At 38.1% G+C, this 18815-nt stretch overlaps 1 protein-coding gene across 1 annotated transcript in view; it reads right to left on the bottom strand.

The window, feature by feature from the left end:
- Window positions 1-4319: 4319 nt before the first annotated feature.
- The window catches only part of LOC150091837 (bcl-2-related ovarian killer protein homolog B-like), a 55250-nt gene continuing 40754 nt past the window's right edge, over window positions 4320-18815 (bottom strand). The window contains exon 2 of the mRNA XM_090385895.1: window positions 4320-4498. Within this exon, the coding sequence (XP_090242021.1) occupies window positions 4385-4498 (114 nt within the window). The 3' untranslated portion in view covers window positions 4320-4384. The remainder of the gene's footprint in view (window positions 4499-18815) is intronic.

The following is an 18815-nucleotide window of genomic DNA, read 5'->3' as shown; positions in this document are numbered from 1 at the left end:
TCATCGTCTTCTGCGTTTGCAATGATGTGGAGAAATGCTGCTTGGGCAAGAATGGTATCGTGCCATCTTTAGTGAAGTATAACGTTTCTGTTTGGGACCAGTGACGGCCATATGTGCGGCTAGAGTTAATCCGTCGTATATATACTGCCGTACCATTAATATCCGGACACTCCTCGATGAATGGGGAAACAGGTCCTGTGCATGCAACACATTACAGAACCTGCTATAAATATGCACACTGGGCTTCGAACAGACAATCGCAAAAGTGGCATGCAAAATGACACATTCAACAGAATTACCTCAACAGTTTAACAGAATTGATCACCGTAACAAATGTTAGACGCCAATTAACATGATGTGAGGAGCGCGAATCCTGGACTGTAGAGCAGTGGAAAACAGTCCTACGGACAGATGAGTCGAGATTCTCACTTTACCAGTCTGATGGCCGTTCCTGGGTGTGGCGAATGCCAGGGAAACGGTTCCTTCCTGATTGTATCCTCCCAACAATGAAGTTTGGTGGAGGCAGTGTCATGGTATGGAGCTCCTTTCATGGTTTGACTTGGACCCATTGTCGTTATCGCCGAAACCATCAATGCTGTGCAATACCAGGACAGCCTGGACAATTATGCACTTCCAACATTATGGCAATACTTCGGGGAAGGCCCATACCTGTATCAGTAAGACAACGCGGCATGCCATACTGCTCGGGTCGTAACAGAGTGGTTTGAGGACATGGATGTGGAAAAGTTAGATTGGCCAGCCCAGCTGATCTGAACTCTATCGAGCATTTTGGAATGTATTGGATCGTCGGGTACGTGCAAGTCGAGATCGCCCAAAGAACAATGCCTAACTGGTGACTGAGATAAAGACCGAGGGGAGGAACATATCACCTGACATTTATAAAAAGTTGGTTGAGAGTAATCCGCGAAGACTGAAGGTCGTCATAAAAGCAAAAGGGTTCAGCACAAAATATTAAATGACACAATAAAAGCTTTTTTTGTCTAAAGGCAGGTGTACTGATATTAATGGTAGGGCAGTGTATATATAAAGCGATATAAACAAAAAGTTAAAGAGAGGAAGACAGAGAGTGAAGATAACTAATAAAATATGCATAAATTACAAATAAAATATACATAAAAAACAATTTCAAAATTAACCAAACATATCAAAATTAACCAAACAGGACAATTAAACCAGTGACATTTTCTAGTTACCAATATTATGTTTAGATAGGTACTGTGTCCAGTTGCATACAACAGTAGATTCAAAGGTATATGAACTCAATGACTTCGGGACAAAATTCTTCTGGGATCTTTAGTCTCCACAGGTGTTCACATAAATATACAGGAATATCAACTTCTCTTATTACAAAATGTTACTATTATAAAAAGAAACAACCTTGTACATTCATTTTCTACTTGTAAGAAGCATTCCAATAAAAATTCATGAGTATAAAGAATGGAAGAATCATTAATATACGAGTCAGCTCATTTTTAAACCACTGATCTAAGATCGTATACTAATCTGCACACCCAGTGGTATCCAACTATTTCAATTCCATTCAAAGATATGTGACCATATCGATCTTTCTAATAACTATAATTACAAGATGGAAGAGCGCAAATAAACTCAGTGACAAACATCATTTCCAATGTCATAAATATTCTTAAGGGAGTTATAACTCGTACAATTTTGCCTAACTGATTATTAAGAGTTCGGTGGGATGAAAGATTAATGTATTTGCTTTCTTCGGGGACAGTAAAAGTTGTCCAATTAACTGAAAATACTTATAGTAGATTCAAGTTTCCAGGAATAATCCTACAATGTTTATCACAGATGCAGATGTTAATAACATAAAAGAGGTAATTTATGTTATATATTACATTTCAGGCACGTTAGAATTTTTATTTTTTTCTTAAATTAATCATTTTTAGACAAGTTCTCAAATGTGTAAACGCCTATTAGTTTCAGTCCATCCGTCTGTCCGGCTGCATGTAACAATTGGGCTCCAGTTGAACGGAATTTTTAACAATTTTACATTTCGGTCTTTTAGGAAAATTTATCGAACTGTTCCTAATTTCATTAAAATCGGAGAAATAAAAATCCGACTTTTTATACAAATCTTATATAATATAAAATAATAAGTAAATAAGGTTACTTGTTTATTATTTTATTTTATTATTTTAATGTGTCATTTTAGACATGAAATTTAAGAAAAAAATCGTTCAATATGATCCTATATCTTTTTAAATATAATAATACAAAACCCCAAGACATTTATTAAAAAATGTTCGAGTTCTATTTTCCCGATTTTAATAAAATTTGGAATGGTTGGACAAATAAAAGAGCCAAATATAAAATAGCATTAAAATCGCGTTCTTGGTAGTCGAATGTTGCATGTGGACGAACAGACATGAAGCTAATAGGCGTTTACCACTTAGCGAAAGCACCTAAAAAGATGAAATCCGTCTTTGCTGTTAAGTTACAGTTGTTTTTTTTTTTTTGTAAGAAAACCCCAAACACGAAAGGTATAAAAACCTATAGTACTTAGTACCGTGCATGAGTTGAAGGAGATGGAGGACGGATGCCGAAAACTTTGCTGTGGTGACTAAACATGGGTTTCACCACTTCAAGACTCCAATAAGCAAAGTGGTGGAATTGCACCGGTTGATGAGAGCCATCTACCACCTACCATAGAACAACGATCAAATGAGGAGAGAGCGAGAAACTTCAGACGGGTATAAGGGACATTTACATGTATAAGAATTACCAAAAGGATCACATTTCAGGTCTACACAAGATGCTCGAAAATATGGTCACATGATCCCCATCAACGGCTAAACAGGCCCGACAGCGGTGAACCATGCTCGCTATAAGGGTGTCTGTAAGATTTTCTGGCAACAAATACCGTTCTTCCACCAGCGCAGGCCTAAGCTCTCCAAGTGACCGAGGAGTTGGCTGTCGGAGTGCAATGCGACGCCCAAGGGAGTCCCATACATGTTCCATCGCATTGAAGTCTGGTGATCGGCAATCGTTCGATATCTTCAGTTTCAAAATATTCCACCACCACTTGAGCTCTATGTGCAGTGGCGTTGTCGTGTGCATGAAAAGGAAATCTGGGCCAACCGCACCCCTAAAAAGTTGCACGTAGGTGTTCCAGTATCTGTTCTTAGTACCTCTATCTAAAACATGAAGAAGGGTGCGGCTGTTGATCATTATTCCGCCACAGACGAAAACACCGCTTCCACCGTAAGTGTCCCTTTCTCATTAGCGCATTCCTCGCTCTCTCGAGATGAAATAACGTTTAGAATCTGTTAGTAGACTAAAACGCGACTCCTATTTTATTGTGATCAGTGTCACCGAAGACACTGTTCACAATAAAATATTCATGAAAAACATTTTGTTCTGTTAATTTTGTTGAGTAGTGTAATAACCTTGTTAAAAAAATATCATTGTTTGTTGCATCGCTCATCTCGGCCGGACCCCCCTTGAAGAATTCCTGACCCGGGTACTGTATACCCTAATTCACCCCACCTCCTCGTGCCTGTTCATAATTCGGTTATTGACCACCCAGCAATCTTCACGACTCAATATGAATCCCAAGAGGAGACTACTCCCAAGCATTTTGAACACGTGACTGTGTAATCAGCCATTATATTCTATACACCAATGAAGACTGATAATATATTTTGTTCTTTGAGACCTTCATGTTATTCTACTTTCTGTTTAGAATAAATTTTGAAACTTCCTCGCAGGATCTGCTGTCACTGTCCACTTATTTTTACTTCTCCATACTTTATCTACGAAATTCCGAATGACTGACTGTTCCATTCGTGTATTTTCTTTTTGGCTTTTTTTCTTTCTTAAGAATAATGATATTCAGAATTTAGTTGTCTTAATGATTCAGAAACACGTTGGCAGTATACTTAAAACACTTTTGAAATAAAATGAACTGTAGAATCCAAAATTCTCTATCTGTCCATTAATAATAATTAAAATGTCATTTTATTTTGGCATCGACGATCAATTTTTGAACACGATAGGTGGTTATTTTGATATTTATGCGAAATTTAATGTGTTCACAGCGCCATTTACAATTCTAATGACGTCACCATTCGCGTTTTGGAAATTCACAAATTCTTTAAATGCAACAGACTGAATGATCGTCTGCAGAAACCTAAGAATGATCGTCTGCAGATTCCTAAGCACCAAACGAGCAAGAAAAAAACAACTCTCGTTAGCAGGTTTAGTCGAAATAAATTAAAACACTTTATTTACACATGAATATTAAACATCGGTTTTAAAATACTGTACTGACATCAAACAAATGACACAAACGTTAATCTTCTCGTGAGAACCCTATTATTCCGAACACGTGCCGTTGTCAGGAGAACCAGTAAACGAGCAGGGCGGCCACAAGAAATGTTACCGACGCAATCGTAGCCGCTTCCATAATCCGGGCAGTCGTAGATTTTTTGAATCGAGATAGCATCGTTGCCTGAAAATTTAAAAATAATAATATTTAAATAAAAAGTTGTAATATATGACCTCTTTTGAAAACTATTTTACTACAGAATTGCAAAATAACTTAATTATTACATTTCTATAAACAATACTTCATTAACTGCAAAAGAAGAAGAAAAAAACATAATCATAATAATAATAACTAGGGGGTTGCGCTCGCTTCTTTTGATAAAGTAAAATAATACCTGCAGAAGCTTTCGACACTGTGTGTCTCTTCCTCTGCTATGAATACATAAATACGTTACATATGGAAATCAAGAATGGTATCGCATGGTCAAGTTAGATAAACATAGAGCGCGACCACGCTTAAACAGAAGCTTGTTTTACCACAGTAAAACAAGCTTCTGTTACGTATTTTAGTATTTGTTACGTATTATCACGTAACCCGCATCTCTCTTTTCCCATTGGCTGAATAAATATCACTAGGAGGAAAATTATTTTAATGTATAGAAAGATAATAATAATTCAAGTGCTAACATACTTCGGGATCATAGATTGGACTAACCTCGAGCTAGAGGATATCATCAGAAAGACAAGACCAATGATGACCAAGAGCTGCCAACAACAGACGAAGTCAGCCTTGGGGAGACTGATAATATCTCGGAAAGAGGGAAGAAGAGGACTGATAGAATTCAACAGAAAACAGCGATAGCTAACCTGAAAGATTATTTTCAGAAAAAAAAAACAGCAGCACTCTAGCAGGAAGGAAAATAGACAAGCAGCATACTCCATTCAACCTAAAAGGAGTCCACTCCCACCCAAACGCCACAAACGAAGTTAGAAAGTTGGGCAAAGAAGACACTCCAGGCAGACACTACAATGACCTCCATCAAGATAAAATTGCTTCCAATTTATGGCCCACAAGCGGGACGCTCTTCCTCGAGACTGAAGGATTCATGCTCGCCATCCAAGACTAGGTAATCAACACCAGAAACTATAGAGGGTAGAGTGTATTTAGTGTCAAACCGCAGTAAGGGTTTCCTCCATCTCCGCGTTGCTTTCATTGAAGGTGTACCAGTTCACTGGGAAGGCCAGAGATTTAAAGTGTGTGGATCATGTATGTAGTGTTGTGTACCGTTGTTCCTCTGGCCATTTAGTCGTTGAACCCCTGCTGAGGCCCAACGTTGCTCGCATTCAGCCCCGTGGAGACAGATGACCAGTAGGTTTAAAATTTCACTCTGGCAGGTCCAGCCAACTAATTCCTGAGATTTCAGTGGCTAGGCCCTAAAAAAAAAGGGGGGGGGGGCGTTAAAACTGGAATCTAGTTAAGCCAAAAGATGGTCTTAAGTATGCAAATTAATTTTTGGACATTTAAAATTTTTAACATTGTGTGTGGCATTCACTATCAATATAGGTAGAGTAGTGGGGGAGAATGAAGACTGGGGAGAAAGACAGAAATATGGCGACGATTGGGAAGGCGACCCGAGTAGGTCAGTGAGGCAGGCCCATGCCTCACCAGGCGAAGAAAGGGGGACAGCAGGGAATGTGTTGTGTCTTACGCAAGGCGGCCCTTAAACGTTAGTTTATCTCCACCATGGTTCTCTGTGATGATATACAAGGTTCTATACAATGGCCAGAAATGAGTGTATTTCATTGCATTGTGTGTGTGTGTGTGTGTGTGTGTGTGTGTGTGTGTGTGTGTGTGTGTGTGTGTGTGTGTGTGTGTGTGTGTGTGTGTGTTATTTAGCTGTTTCTGGCTGCTTTGCTACTAGGAAGCAGCGATCACCAGGAAGGCTGCTTCCCAGTACCCGTTCACGCCACGAGGAGGCGGGCCCAACTATACACGCACTAAACTAAATGTAATATTGTAAACACCGATAGGAATAAGTGCAAGTAATAATAATAAAAAATAAATAAATAAAAGATAATAATAATAAATTAATTAGATAAAATGTTAAAATAATTTTTAACATTTTAAAACGGCAGGGAAGGGAGGAAACAGAGGAACCGTCTCCTCCCCCTGCCAAGGGGAAGGGAGCTGAAAGTGAATAGGGTTAGGGCACCCTATTCAGATCGCCAAAAGGCGTTTGGCAGCATAGCTGCGATTTGTTTGGTGGTTCCACTCCGATCTCAGCAGAGATCAGACCGGTTATCATGTCATTCGTGGGATAAGTCCCGTCCGTATTGTTTTTATTGTGACCTGTTGTAGTGGTCGGTTTAGATCTGCTTCATTACTCCTGTGGCCAGTCTAACTTTATAGATAGTTCGGATGTGAGTATTCAACGTTGGGCTTAATGTTAGTTTAGTGCGATTTGTGCTCTCCTCGTAAACAGCTTCTGAGCGAAGTGAGAAAATGCCTCATATTCGTCTGCAGGGTACTCTTGATTTTTTGGCAGATATGTAGTCTTCGTGATGTAAGTCATCATAGAGAGGGCAGTCGTGCATGAGGTGCACCAAGTCTCTGTTTCCCACAGGGACACCATGTGTCGTCTTCTAGGCCAAAGGACACTAACTTGGCCCTGATCGCACCATGTCCTATGAGGATATACTTGGTATACAATCCTTGTGAGAACCATGGGGGAGGTTTTGGGTAGGTTTTGTTGATGGTCGGGATGAATTTCCTTGTAATTTCTTCCTGTTTTTCTCAGCCTTGAGGTTGTTTCTGACATCTGTTTCAAATCCCAGGCATGTCTTAGTGACTCATTTAGATAGATGATAGAGCAACCCTATCCTAATGACTTCGAGGTCGAGTGGGAGGGCCCCCACCATCATCTGGAGCGCGTGAGTGGCCAGAAACTATAGAAAATGCATCGCCAAGGAGCCTGGAGTATCAGGTGACACATGTCGACGATGCCATCTGGCCTCAGAAACGATCCAACACATCGCCGCCGGATGCAAAGTGATCACTCCAACAGAGTTCACAGGTAGCCAGGATAATACATCAGAAGATAGCAAGGAAATACCAGTTGATCGAAGAAAGTGTGCCATACTACAAGTACGAACCCCAGGCAGTACTAGAGACCCAAACCCACAAGCTGTACTAGGACCGCGCCAGTAATAATAACCGATAGGACAATCCCACACAACAGACCGGACATAACCCTCGTGGACAAGAAGGAAAAGGCTACCTATCCGATTGACATAGCAGTACCCAACACTGGCAACCTGCAGAAAAGGGGGAAAATCAGAAAGTGCACGAACCTAAGACAGGAGATCAAAGAGATGTGGCATCTGCAAGGAGTAACGACCATCCCGATCATCGTGTCAACCACCGTGCCAAAGACCCTACATAACAGCCTAGCAGCAATAGGTCTCCCAGCGAACACCTACAAGGAACTCCTGAACACCTGTAGGATAGTTAGAGAGTTCCTCGATGAACAGTAACACCAGACATGAATATTCACCATCCTGTGTACTGTACTTGGTAGCAATGTCTGTCACGAGGTGGAACCCTCAATCAGGGAGAAATAATAATAATAATAATAATGTCAGAGAGTTCCTCGACCAACAGTAACACCAGACATGAACAATCACCACCAATGTACTTGATAGCAATACCCGTCACGGGGTGAAACCCCAGTCAGGGAGATAAAATAATGTTAATATCAAAAAAATTAAGATTAACAATCATTAAAATTTTAACCATTGTGCGTTGTACAAACACATTTTATCGTACTTAAGTTAAAAACAAAAAAAAAAAAAAAAAGATGGGCACGTGCAAAATATTGTTTATCCTCTAATACTCTAAAGCTAACGTTACTTCCATGTTTTTATGACCTTGTATCTTATTTTAAGGAACATTAATTTCCCAAGAATGACACGTTAAATATTTCAATAATTTTATGTGTTTACATTACACTAAAGTTGTGAAAGTGATATATATTATTACTATTTTCTTTCCGGTAATAAAAGTCAAAAGTTTTCGCAATGCGGAAGTCTGAATGATTTGTGTTGTCGAAGTATACAAATTACGAATTCAGTAATATATATGCTTAGTAATCCCTTCTGCAAGTAACTGTTTCTTAAATTACTTTCTTAGAATTGCAGTCGAAGTGGTTTGGATTCAATTAAATTTATACAGGAAAGTTTTCCCATTTGTTTCATCACCATCAGACCATTAGTCATTAATGAACGACGCCACTACAAGAAAGTCTTCCTTTTGAAATAATGACAGCGGAATTGATCAATTTGTAATAATTTTATAGATTAAATATCAGTAGTTTATTTAATTAAAATAGTTTTAAAATCAGATTATTTTAAATTAATAGCGATTTTAATCAACATGACCAAATACAGGGGGTGGGCAAAATAATGGAAACATCTGCTATGCAAGTTGTAGTTTTTGTAATGACGTATGCATGACGTATTTATGAACATGCAGTGACTATTTTATATTTTATTTGTTTTATTTTATTATTATATTTTTTTGTTTCTTGAAGGAAAGAAGATAAAAGCTGATGTTTGTTTAGTTGCGATATAAAAAAGATCCATGAAGAAAATAATCGACCTGTTTGAATTCCAAGCCACTGTAGGCATATTCGGAGAAGAGAGTGAGAAGCACATTTCCTCTACCTTCATCACTCAAGGGGTTTGAGACATTCCTCTATGAAGAATGGCCAAATGTTCCTCTTAAGACAGTTCAAGATTTATTTGAATCTATTCCACGCAGAACACAAGCTCTTTTAAAATGGCCCAACACCATATTAGTGTATACCTGTAACTTTTATCACGGGTGTTTCCATTATTTTGTACACCCCCTGTATATGAAGGTTATTATTAAATCGAAAAATTGTGAGGAACAAATAAATCATTTTTTTAAATAAGTTTCTTAATGTACAATAAAATTAAATATACCAAAATTCAGATCGTACACAAAAAGTATAATTTACTAAAAAACGGGACGTCACGTCAACGCAGGTTAATGCAAAATTTGAAATAGTCTCATCAATAACGCCCTCTGTGTTATGTTTTTCAATCGACCGTCTGAGGGCGCTGTCATCCTTCCGGTGATGGTGACAGCTCTTGGACTTCAGCTCTTTAAAAACTACATTTGTCCACGTAGCCAACCTAAAGTAACTAATTTGATAATGAATGCAATCTTTGACCGTATTTAGCAGTCACGCGAGCATGAACCACGGTCCACGCAAAGAGCGTGTGCTTCTGCATCCTGGAGCCTTGCCTATGTCCGGCCTATTATCTGTTTATTATTCCAAATAAGTTGGGAGTAATAATTATTATTATTTAATTTGTAGGGGGAGTTTGTCTACATTTGAAAATCGCATTTTGTTGTGGGGAGAGATGAATCGTACAACTTTTATTTTAAATATTTTGAAAAATTAATTCGAAATGCTTGGGTCGTCTGCTTCAGTTCTATAAGAACCAGAATTAAGCAAATTAAGAATCGAAGCAGACGACTCAAGCATTTCTTGTACTTGCGTCTGAGTCGTCTGCTTCGGATCTATAAGAGCCAAAGCAAAAATCTCAGACACAAGTACAAAGAATTTTTTTTCTTTTTTTTTTTTTTATTAAAAATTAAATAAAAATTAGTTGAAGATTAAACTGAAGGAGAAAACAAAGAAAACTGAAGGAGAAAAAGTAGAATTAAACTGCTACTGCTAGGAAAACAAATTTAAAAAAAAAAATGGTATTCCATGACTGCGTATTTTGTTTATTTCTCTGAATAGTTTTAATGAATTTTTCCTTAAGTAAGAAAACACGCAAAGAGAGAAAAAATGTTGGAAAAAAGTCAAGATTCCGAAATGCCATGACGTTTAAGCTTTGCTAACGGATATCCTAAATTATAAATCGTGTTCAGTGCAGGAGCCGAGTAACCATAGAAACCAGTTGTGTCTTCCCACGCCTGGCAGTACTATTCGATTAAGATATAGATCCTCGCGTTCATGCAGATGTAGCATTAAATGTTGGTCTAATTTAAGATAACCGGGAACTAGATTAAACGAGTAATTGTTTGCCTGGGGTGAAGAATACCTGTGTTGTTCACTCTCTTGGAAACATTGATTGCTTTCGTATTGCTCTCTCTCTCTCTCTCTCTCTCTCTCTTTGTTCACAACTAGCTCGTGCAAGCAGGCACTTCTGTGTACTTGAGAAGACCAGAGATGAAATACTGCAACAACAACAAAAATGACGTACACACAGACAAGAAAAAGTTAACAAGTTAATTTAATGTACACAGTGCGTTTCACTTCAAGCCCGTTTGATTTTTACTTCTTAAACAGATTTTTTTTCTTTTTTCTATGATTAATAGAAGAGAAAAGTAAATAACTAATTATCTTATTACCAATTAATTACTAAATTATTTGCTAAAAATATATAAAAGTAATTGTTTTCACTTCACTGCACGTATTGTAATAATTTATAATCAACAGCGCGTGAAATGCAACACATATTTGGTCTAAGTGATATAATAAACAATCGTGGTACACTGTCAACGCTTTCGTAATGCAATTTACACTGTTTTTTCCTTGATTTTAATAAGAGTTGAAATACACCACGTATTTAACGTTTCTGCTGTGATCAATATAATAAGCAAATACTGTAGTACTAATTTATGATTTATGAATTTAGTAAACTGATAACAAAAAAAACGAGCAAAATGTAACGACTTTTATGGACGAACAGAGAACGTTTCGTTTCTGCGTATATTCGCTGCACGTTTTGTAATGATTTATAATCTGCAGAGCGAAACATATTTGGTCTAAGTGATGAAATAACTTAAAAGAATGGTGGTACACTGTCAACGTTTTCGTAATGCAGTTTACTTAGTTCTTCCTGGATTTTAATAACAATTCAAATGCATCCCGTATTTAACATTTCTGCTGTGATCAATATAGTAAGCAAATAGCACTAATTTCTGATTTATGAATTTAGTAAACTGATAAAAAAAAAAAAAAATGAGCAAAACGTAACGACTTTTATGAGCGAGAACATTTGGATGGCTTGGCATGTTTTTTTTTTTTTTTAAAGCTAAATATAAAATTTTATCAAAATTCATGTACTAGGAATCAAGTTATTACATACCGATGGAGGGAGAAAGAAATAATAACGGGATTTCTATTGGTCCTATTTTAATAAAATTTGTTATGGATCGAAAAATTTTTCTAAAAGAACAAAATATAAAACCGTATGAATATCCATCGATTAGAAGTCCTGTTATTACATGCGGACGAACAGACAGACGGACGGACATTGCGAAGACAACAGTCGCTTTACGCATACGAGGTATGGTAATAAAGTTCCCGAACTGGTATAATAAAAAGAACACTAACTGAAGGAGCTCAAAAATAGGTTTATTCTTTTCAACATAATCATCACCTGATTGAATCCACTTATAACTCCGTTTTAAAAGTTTCTGAAAAGAGTTAGCGAAGATGGTCAAAAAGATGGTGTTCGGTTCGGCGGTTATGTTTTTCTTTATGTCTTCAACATCCTGAAATCTTTTTTTCTTTGAGGGCAGTTTTTCACATTGAGAAAGAGGAAGAAGTCCACTGATGCTAGTTCGTGAGAGTAGTGTGGATGGTTGATCAGTACAATGCCATATTTCATCAAAAATATCTTCATAAGTGCAAAATGGGCAGGGGGGCATTGTCGTCAAGCAAGAACCAGCTGCCTTTTTCTCGAAATAACGGTCTGACTTGGAAAATGCGCTTCAATAGTCTTTGAAGAAGCACCTGTAGGTAAACTGAGTCTTTCCATTTCAAGTACAGATTTTTTTTAGATCACACCCTGTTTGTCGAAAAAAACTTGATCAGCATCGTCTTGATCCTGGACGAAATGTATTGGGCCTTGATAATAATTTTTAAGTGCACTGCATGTTCTGACATCTCATTTCTGGGTCCGACTGAATCACTCAACACTCATCTCTATTGACAATACAGTCGAAGAAATTAAGATTATCTTGAAAAGTCTGAATGAAGTCTTCATATGATGATACTCTTCCTTGCTTCTGATCATCCGTGAGGCTGTCCAACACAAACTTTACACAGACCTTCATTTTCCTAAATTCATATCCAACTCATCAGCCATCATTCTGAGGGTATCAAACATCGATTTCTTGTTACGAGGAACTTTTGCATCTCTCTCTCTCCTCATTTCGAGAAGTTGACGGACGCCCACTTCTTGGGTCACCACAAACATCCTTATGTCTGTTTTTAAATCGCTTATACCATTCAACACACTGGTACGACTTAAAATTTCAGCACTATAAACAGTTTTTAACATTTTATACATTTCCGTTGCAGATTTCCCCAATTTAAAGGAAAATTTGATATTTGTTCGTTGCCCCATTGCAAAAGTATGACACAGAACCTTAATCACTAACGAAACTGAACAATCTCTTACCACCATCCGTTGAAGGAAGTTTGAAATACAACATACCACTTTTGTTTCCTTTCAAACTCATGACCATAACAGCACCATTTTAATGAAATTTCGGATATCTCGACAATTTCATCCACTGGGAGTGGAGTTATTACATGCGGACGGACGATATCGATAAGATAAATAGGCGTTTGACGCAAAGGTGCTAACGCGTCTAAAAACGGTATGAAAATTAGAATTTTTTTTTTAAAAAGCCCACAAACGCTACTATTATTATTATTTTTTTATTATATTGTACATTATGAAAATACAAGGAAGTTTTAAAGATGGTTCCACAATCGTGTGCAGAGTTTGAAGAAAATTTTGCAAGAGTGTTTTTAATCAGACCATGACTTGTATGTTCCCTAAATAGAACTCATTTTCCGGCTTTCAAGAGATGTAGTTGGTTTTAGAAAGACGACCCAGATGTCGTAAACGTAAATTGTTTTGCCAGGATGCGATCGAAGGTTGGCCATTCCGCGTATACTCGGGAGAGATGGAGCCATAGTTGTCCAGCTATTACCTCGCAAATCAGATGACATTCGCTTTGCCGACAGTCCTGGAAAAAACATTTAGAACTAAAATAGCTACCCAGCAAGATCAGGGTTGCTTTTTTAGGTTTTACTTTAATTTTAAAATTGCCTTTTCTTTGCCCACTAAAGTGTAAAGACATATTTCTGAAGAGCAAAAAGTATGTATAATGAAGTGGAAGGACAAAGAAAATCAGGATAAATACCCCCCTCCCCCAATGAATACCCATAAAATTTCTGCCCAAATTTCTGGTATTAAAAAAATTCTACGTTATACAAATATATATAGTCTACCGTCTTGTAACTGTTTGCATATACACTATATGACCAAAAAAATACGGACACGCTGATAGTTGCAAAAAGAGCTTATAATTCAAAAGGCTAATACATAGGCAGGGCCACCTTTGGCATGTACGATAGCTTCAACTCTCCTGGATATGTTTTCTATCAACTTCCAGTAGATGTTGTTGGCTATTTCTCCTGTAAAGAAGTTGGCAGAGCCGGTTTGGGGGAAGCAGTTTCGACTGCAGCCTAATCCAAGGATCCAATTCTTGCCACAGGTGTTCAATGGGGTTGTGGTCCAGCTCTGATGTGGTCATTCTAATTTTTTGATGTCATTGTCCACAAACCAATTCTGTGTGACTTTCACTTTATGACATAAAAAGTTTTCGTGGTAATACTTACCCCCCCCCCCAAATTCACAGTATTGCCATAGTAGAGGTAGCTCACAACTGTCAAAAACATCTAAAAAACATGAACTTTTAGGCACTGCCATCAACGGGCCAAGTCCAGACCAATCGAAACAGCCTCATACTGTCAGAAATCCACATCAAACTTCATGGTGGAGACAATACACTCTGACCTTCGGCTTGTACACGTTCATTGGAACAAAACACTCTGTAGTGAGATTTGTCACTACATAGCACCGTGTTCCATTTTTCATTGAACCCAGTGCGAAACAGCATTCGCACAAAGTCATCTAGAATTCTTTTTTCTTTTAGGTATTACCCAGTCTTCCATCTTTGAATAACATCCACCATAGTGAATTTCAGACAAGTTGATCCAACCAACATTCGACATTGAAAGTTTTTAAGCTCCGATCCAGGACCTATACAGGTTTCTAACTAATACTGATGCGGCAGAACCAGACTCACGAAATTTTTACTGGAACGTCCGAGCCGATACTTTTGGTTATATACTGTATACAACAGGACGAGTGAGTTACCAAAGGTTAACATAAAATAGGAAAAGGAATTACGGGCACACATTGTCGAGAAGTGACCATAGAATGGCTGTCAGCAACTGTCATTCTAGGCAACCATGCAGTCAGCACCCTTCTTCCCTCAATTCCCAGGCTGCTGACTTCTAAATGAAAAGTGTTCTATTGAAGTCTTTGTAGGTTTGTAGTCATATACCAACGATTTCCTACCAGTAATGATGGAACAAAGGTGTGGTCGGTAGCACGTTGAAGGAGTCTGACGTGCAAGAACTCGCCGCTTTCTGTGATCATCAGAGAGGATGCGAGGCAAAGTCACTTCCTAACTTTTCCTAACAAATTGCCCACATACTGCCCTTCTGGGCAGAACAGTGGGTGGAAAAGACCTGAGTTCGAATCCAGTCGATGACGTCAAGAATTTTTATTGACCTTTTTCACAACGTGACTGACTGAGTTAGTTGTTCTCAGAAGAGAGTAGAATGGTTTTCTCTCCCGGAAACTTCCAGCAGTTTTTCGTCCAGTAAACAGACAAATCAACCACAGAACGCATGCAATTTACAGACATATTATATACGGCGCAATATGGCCTAAGTTGCTGATGCGCCGAAAACCCTAAAACATCTTGCCCGCATTGTCTACACTGCTCGACAAAATTAACAGAACAAAATTTTTTCATGAATATTTTATTGTGAACAGTGTCGCCGAAGGCGAATATTTGATATAATAGGCCTTCTGGCATGAAAATTCCGAGTATCCAATAGAAATCGATCTATCATCTTACACATTATACAAATTATTCATGCCTATAAAAACACGGGTTGCGACCACATCACTTCATTCCCTTTTGTTTGTCTTTCTCAGTGGGATAACTATTATATTAGGGTTATTTCATCTACCAATGTGTATTGTGTTCTCTGGTCGATTTGCCTGCTTTGCTGGAAGAAAAATACCAGTTTTTCCGGGAGGAAACCCTTGCTATCTACGCCTGAGACCGACTAACTCAGCCACGGAGCGAAAAAAGCCCATTAAAGTTTCTCGCGTTATAGACGGGATTCGAACTTGGGCCTTTTCTACCGGGTATGGGGAGGACGATGACGATACCACTGTCGCTCAAAGGTTACGTCAACCAGAACAGACCGCTATATGGCTATAACAACAAGACGGAAGCCCTCCAATGTTTTGTCTTCAACTGTCTCTTGAGGTTGCTGCAGCCACAGGTGAAAACATTTCCAACCGGACTGTGTTAAGAAGGCTCAATTCAAGTGGGCTGTACGCATGGTTTGTATCCCATTAACCCCAAACCACTGTAGAGTTCGTCGAAACTGGTGCCGTAAACATGTGACTTGGAGCTCGGATAAATGGGATACAGTTCTGTTTTCTGATGAGTACCGTTTTAGCTTAGAAACAGATTCTACGTTATTTCATCCGAAGACAACGAGAATGCGGTACCATCCCTCCAACGTCAAAGAAAGGGACACTTAAAGTGGAGGTGGTTCTCATGTGGGGCGGAATAATGATCAACGGTCACACCCCTCTTCATGTTTTTGATAGGGGTACTGTAACTACGCAGAGGTACCGTGGACAGGTCCTCGAATCCTATGTGCCACGTTTTATGGGTGCAGTTAACGCAGATTTTCTTTTCATGCACGACAACCGCACTGCACATAGAGCTCAAATGGCGGATGAATATCTTGAAACTGAAGATATCCAACGACTGCAGTGGCTAGCACGACAACCAGACTTAAATCCATCGAACTTGTGTGTGGGACATCTTTGTGCATTGCATTGCACTCCGACAGGCAACTCGTCGGTCACTTGGTGAGCTAAGGTCTGCGTTGGTGGAAGAATGGGCTCTGTTGCCACAGAATCTTGTAGACACCGTACAGTTTATTGAGCATGGTTCACCGCTATCATGCCTGTTTAGCCGTTGGAGGAATCATACGCCGTACTGATGTGATGCGACCATAATTTCGAGCATCTTGTGTAGACTTCTGTAATATGACCTTTTTGGTAATTCTTATACAACCCCTATAAATGTTCCTTATAATTGTCCGAAGTTTCTCTCTGTCCCCTCATATCATCGTTTTTCTTTGGTACACCACCATACCAAATTTTGTCCCACTTCATCGCAAGCTGAACGAGTTACACCATGGTTTCTACGTGTTCTGTTAATTTTGTCGAGCAGTGTGGTATAGACTGCTAACCAATGCAGTATCAGTTTTCCACCAAATATGAATTAATTATTCAAACCGAATTTCTGAAATTTCCTAGTAGTTTGCGAATATTATAAAGTAAGTATTATTGCAATTGAGGTTTATATTAAAGTTGGAAAGTGCCCCAAAAAACAGTCATTAGTATATGAAGTTCCACTACTATTAACAATAGGGTTAGAAACTTCAATTTAAAAAATTACCAGTTTCCTCTCTATTTCCATTAAAACTTTCTTATAATTCTGATGTAAATTCTTACCATCTATATACTCCTTCACGTCGTCCGGCAGAAGAATGAAACACAAGACAGAAGAGAGTGAGTTGCAATCATATCTGCAGTATCTCGTTATAAACTTCCTTGCGAGGACTTCAAGCAAGGCAAACTAACCAAAGGAACTTAGTAAGTAAAATTTCTAAAGACTTGCTACTTAAGAAGATTGAAAGCTCTCGACTTCTCCTCCTTAATGACGTGCTTTTCAAACACGTTAATCACTTTTTTGCATTACGGTTCTCGTTACGAACTATTCGTCTGCTCCATAAAAGTATTGCTCAGCGTTCTTTGATTACTTATTTCACAACGCCTTGGCAGCCTGGAAATTATTTTGATGGTGCCACGCAGACTTTGATGACTTGCGTGGTCACAAGAAATTCGCTCTGCGAGATGTAGCTCATACATGGTATTGATTTAGGCCTAACTTCCCAAATGTCGTGTCTTCCAAGAAGCAGGTACTGATGGATGATAGCTGTCTCTTAAATTTATTATCACATTGAAATATTAAATATATTACTACACACTGTATTTTAAATTTCGCTTCTTGTACACAATATTTCCAAGCATAGACCGCTCTAAAAACTTAAATTATATATAAATAACAATTAGATACATACTGTCCACTTACCTCAATTACAGTATTAACTTAATATCGAAAGTAGTGAACCCTGGTAGTGAAAATGTCTTATATTTTAAATAAAAAAATTAAAAATAAATAAATATCTATTTTTAATGTCAAATTTAATTATAATTGGTGGTTACGACTGATATTCGTGTCGTCTGCATTTTTGTATGAAAATTAGTGCGATTAGACACAGTGAATTTTTATATGAGGGGAGGGAAGTGTTAAACACTTCTCTCATATAAAAATTCACTGTTTTTTTTTTTTTTTTTTTTGACTTCTCGGGGACAATGGTAGACTTTGCAAGGCGAGGTGGACCCAATACTATGCAAGGAGAACCCAGTTCCTCCCATGGTACTCGTGGGTAGCACAGTTGGTAGACGGTGTCAGGAGTTGGGAGCATGATTTTTTCTCCCGGAAACTCGAGTTTTTCGTTAAGCAATCAAAAAATCGACCACAGAACACGCGCAATTCACAGACAGTATATACAGAGTAATATGGCCTTAGTCACAGATGCTCCTAAAACCCTACAACAACAACTCCCATACTTGGTTTTTTGTATAAACCAAACAGATAAAGGGTGAGTTTTGTACAGTATGTAACGCTGGCTAATTAAAATTAAATTAACATTGTTGCAAAGCTTAAAACTTGTGGTGGATGATCAGCATGGCGTTGAGCATCCACCATTGGCCAATTGTGTGCAGACTGTCTTACACAAAGATGCAATTGTGTTCAATACATATAATTATCTTCATTGTTGAACATTACGTATTATGCTAACTCAAAACATCCAGAATAGATAAGGTAGGAATTTCAGATGGTCCGGTTCCGAAATAAATAGACAATGTATCATCGTGTTAGCTATTTTCGTGAACCATGGAGCGTCGATCACAAGAATCTTTTGATGGGGTCGACCATCAGTGTTCAATACTGAAACACTCGATAATGTTGATCGATGTTCTTTGCAATTGCCACGAAAATCATTCGTAAATTTTTTTTTTATCAAAGGTTTCATTTTTATTGCATTCGAGATATGCAGAAACTTAAAAAATAGAATTTTCACTGAAGAAGTGGTAAGAAAATGCCACGAAATGTTTGACTCCATTATGTACGTACATATTTCCAA

This window comes from Mastigoproctus giganteus, chromosome 1 (genome assembly GCF_048544385.1).
Source record: "Mastigoproctus giganteus isolate SK-2022 chromosome 1, ASM4854438v1, whole genome shotgun sequence".
Taxonomy (NCBI): Eukaryota; Metazoa; Arthropoda; class Arachnida; order Uropygi; family Thelyphonidae; genus Mastigoproctus; species Mastigoproctus giganteus.
This window is presented reverse-complemented; position numbering and strand designations above follow the sequence as displayed.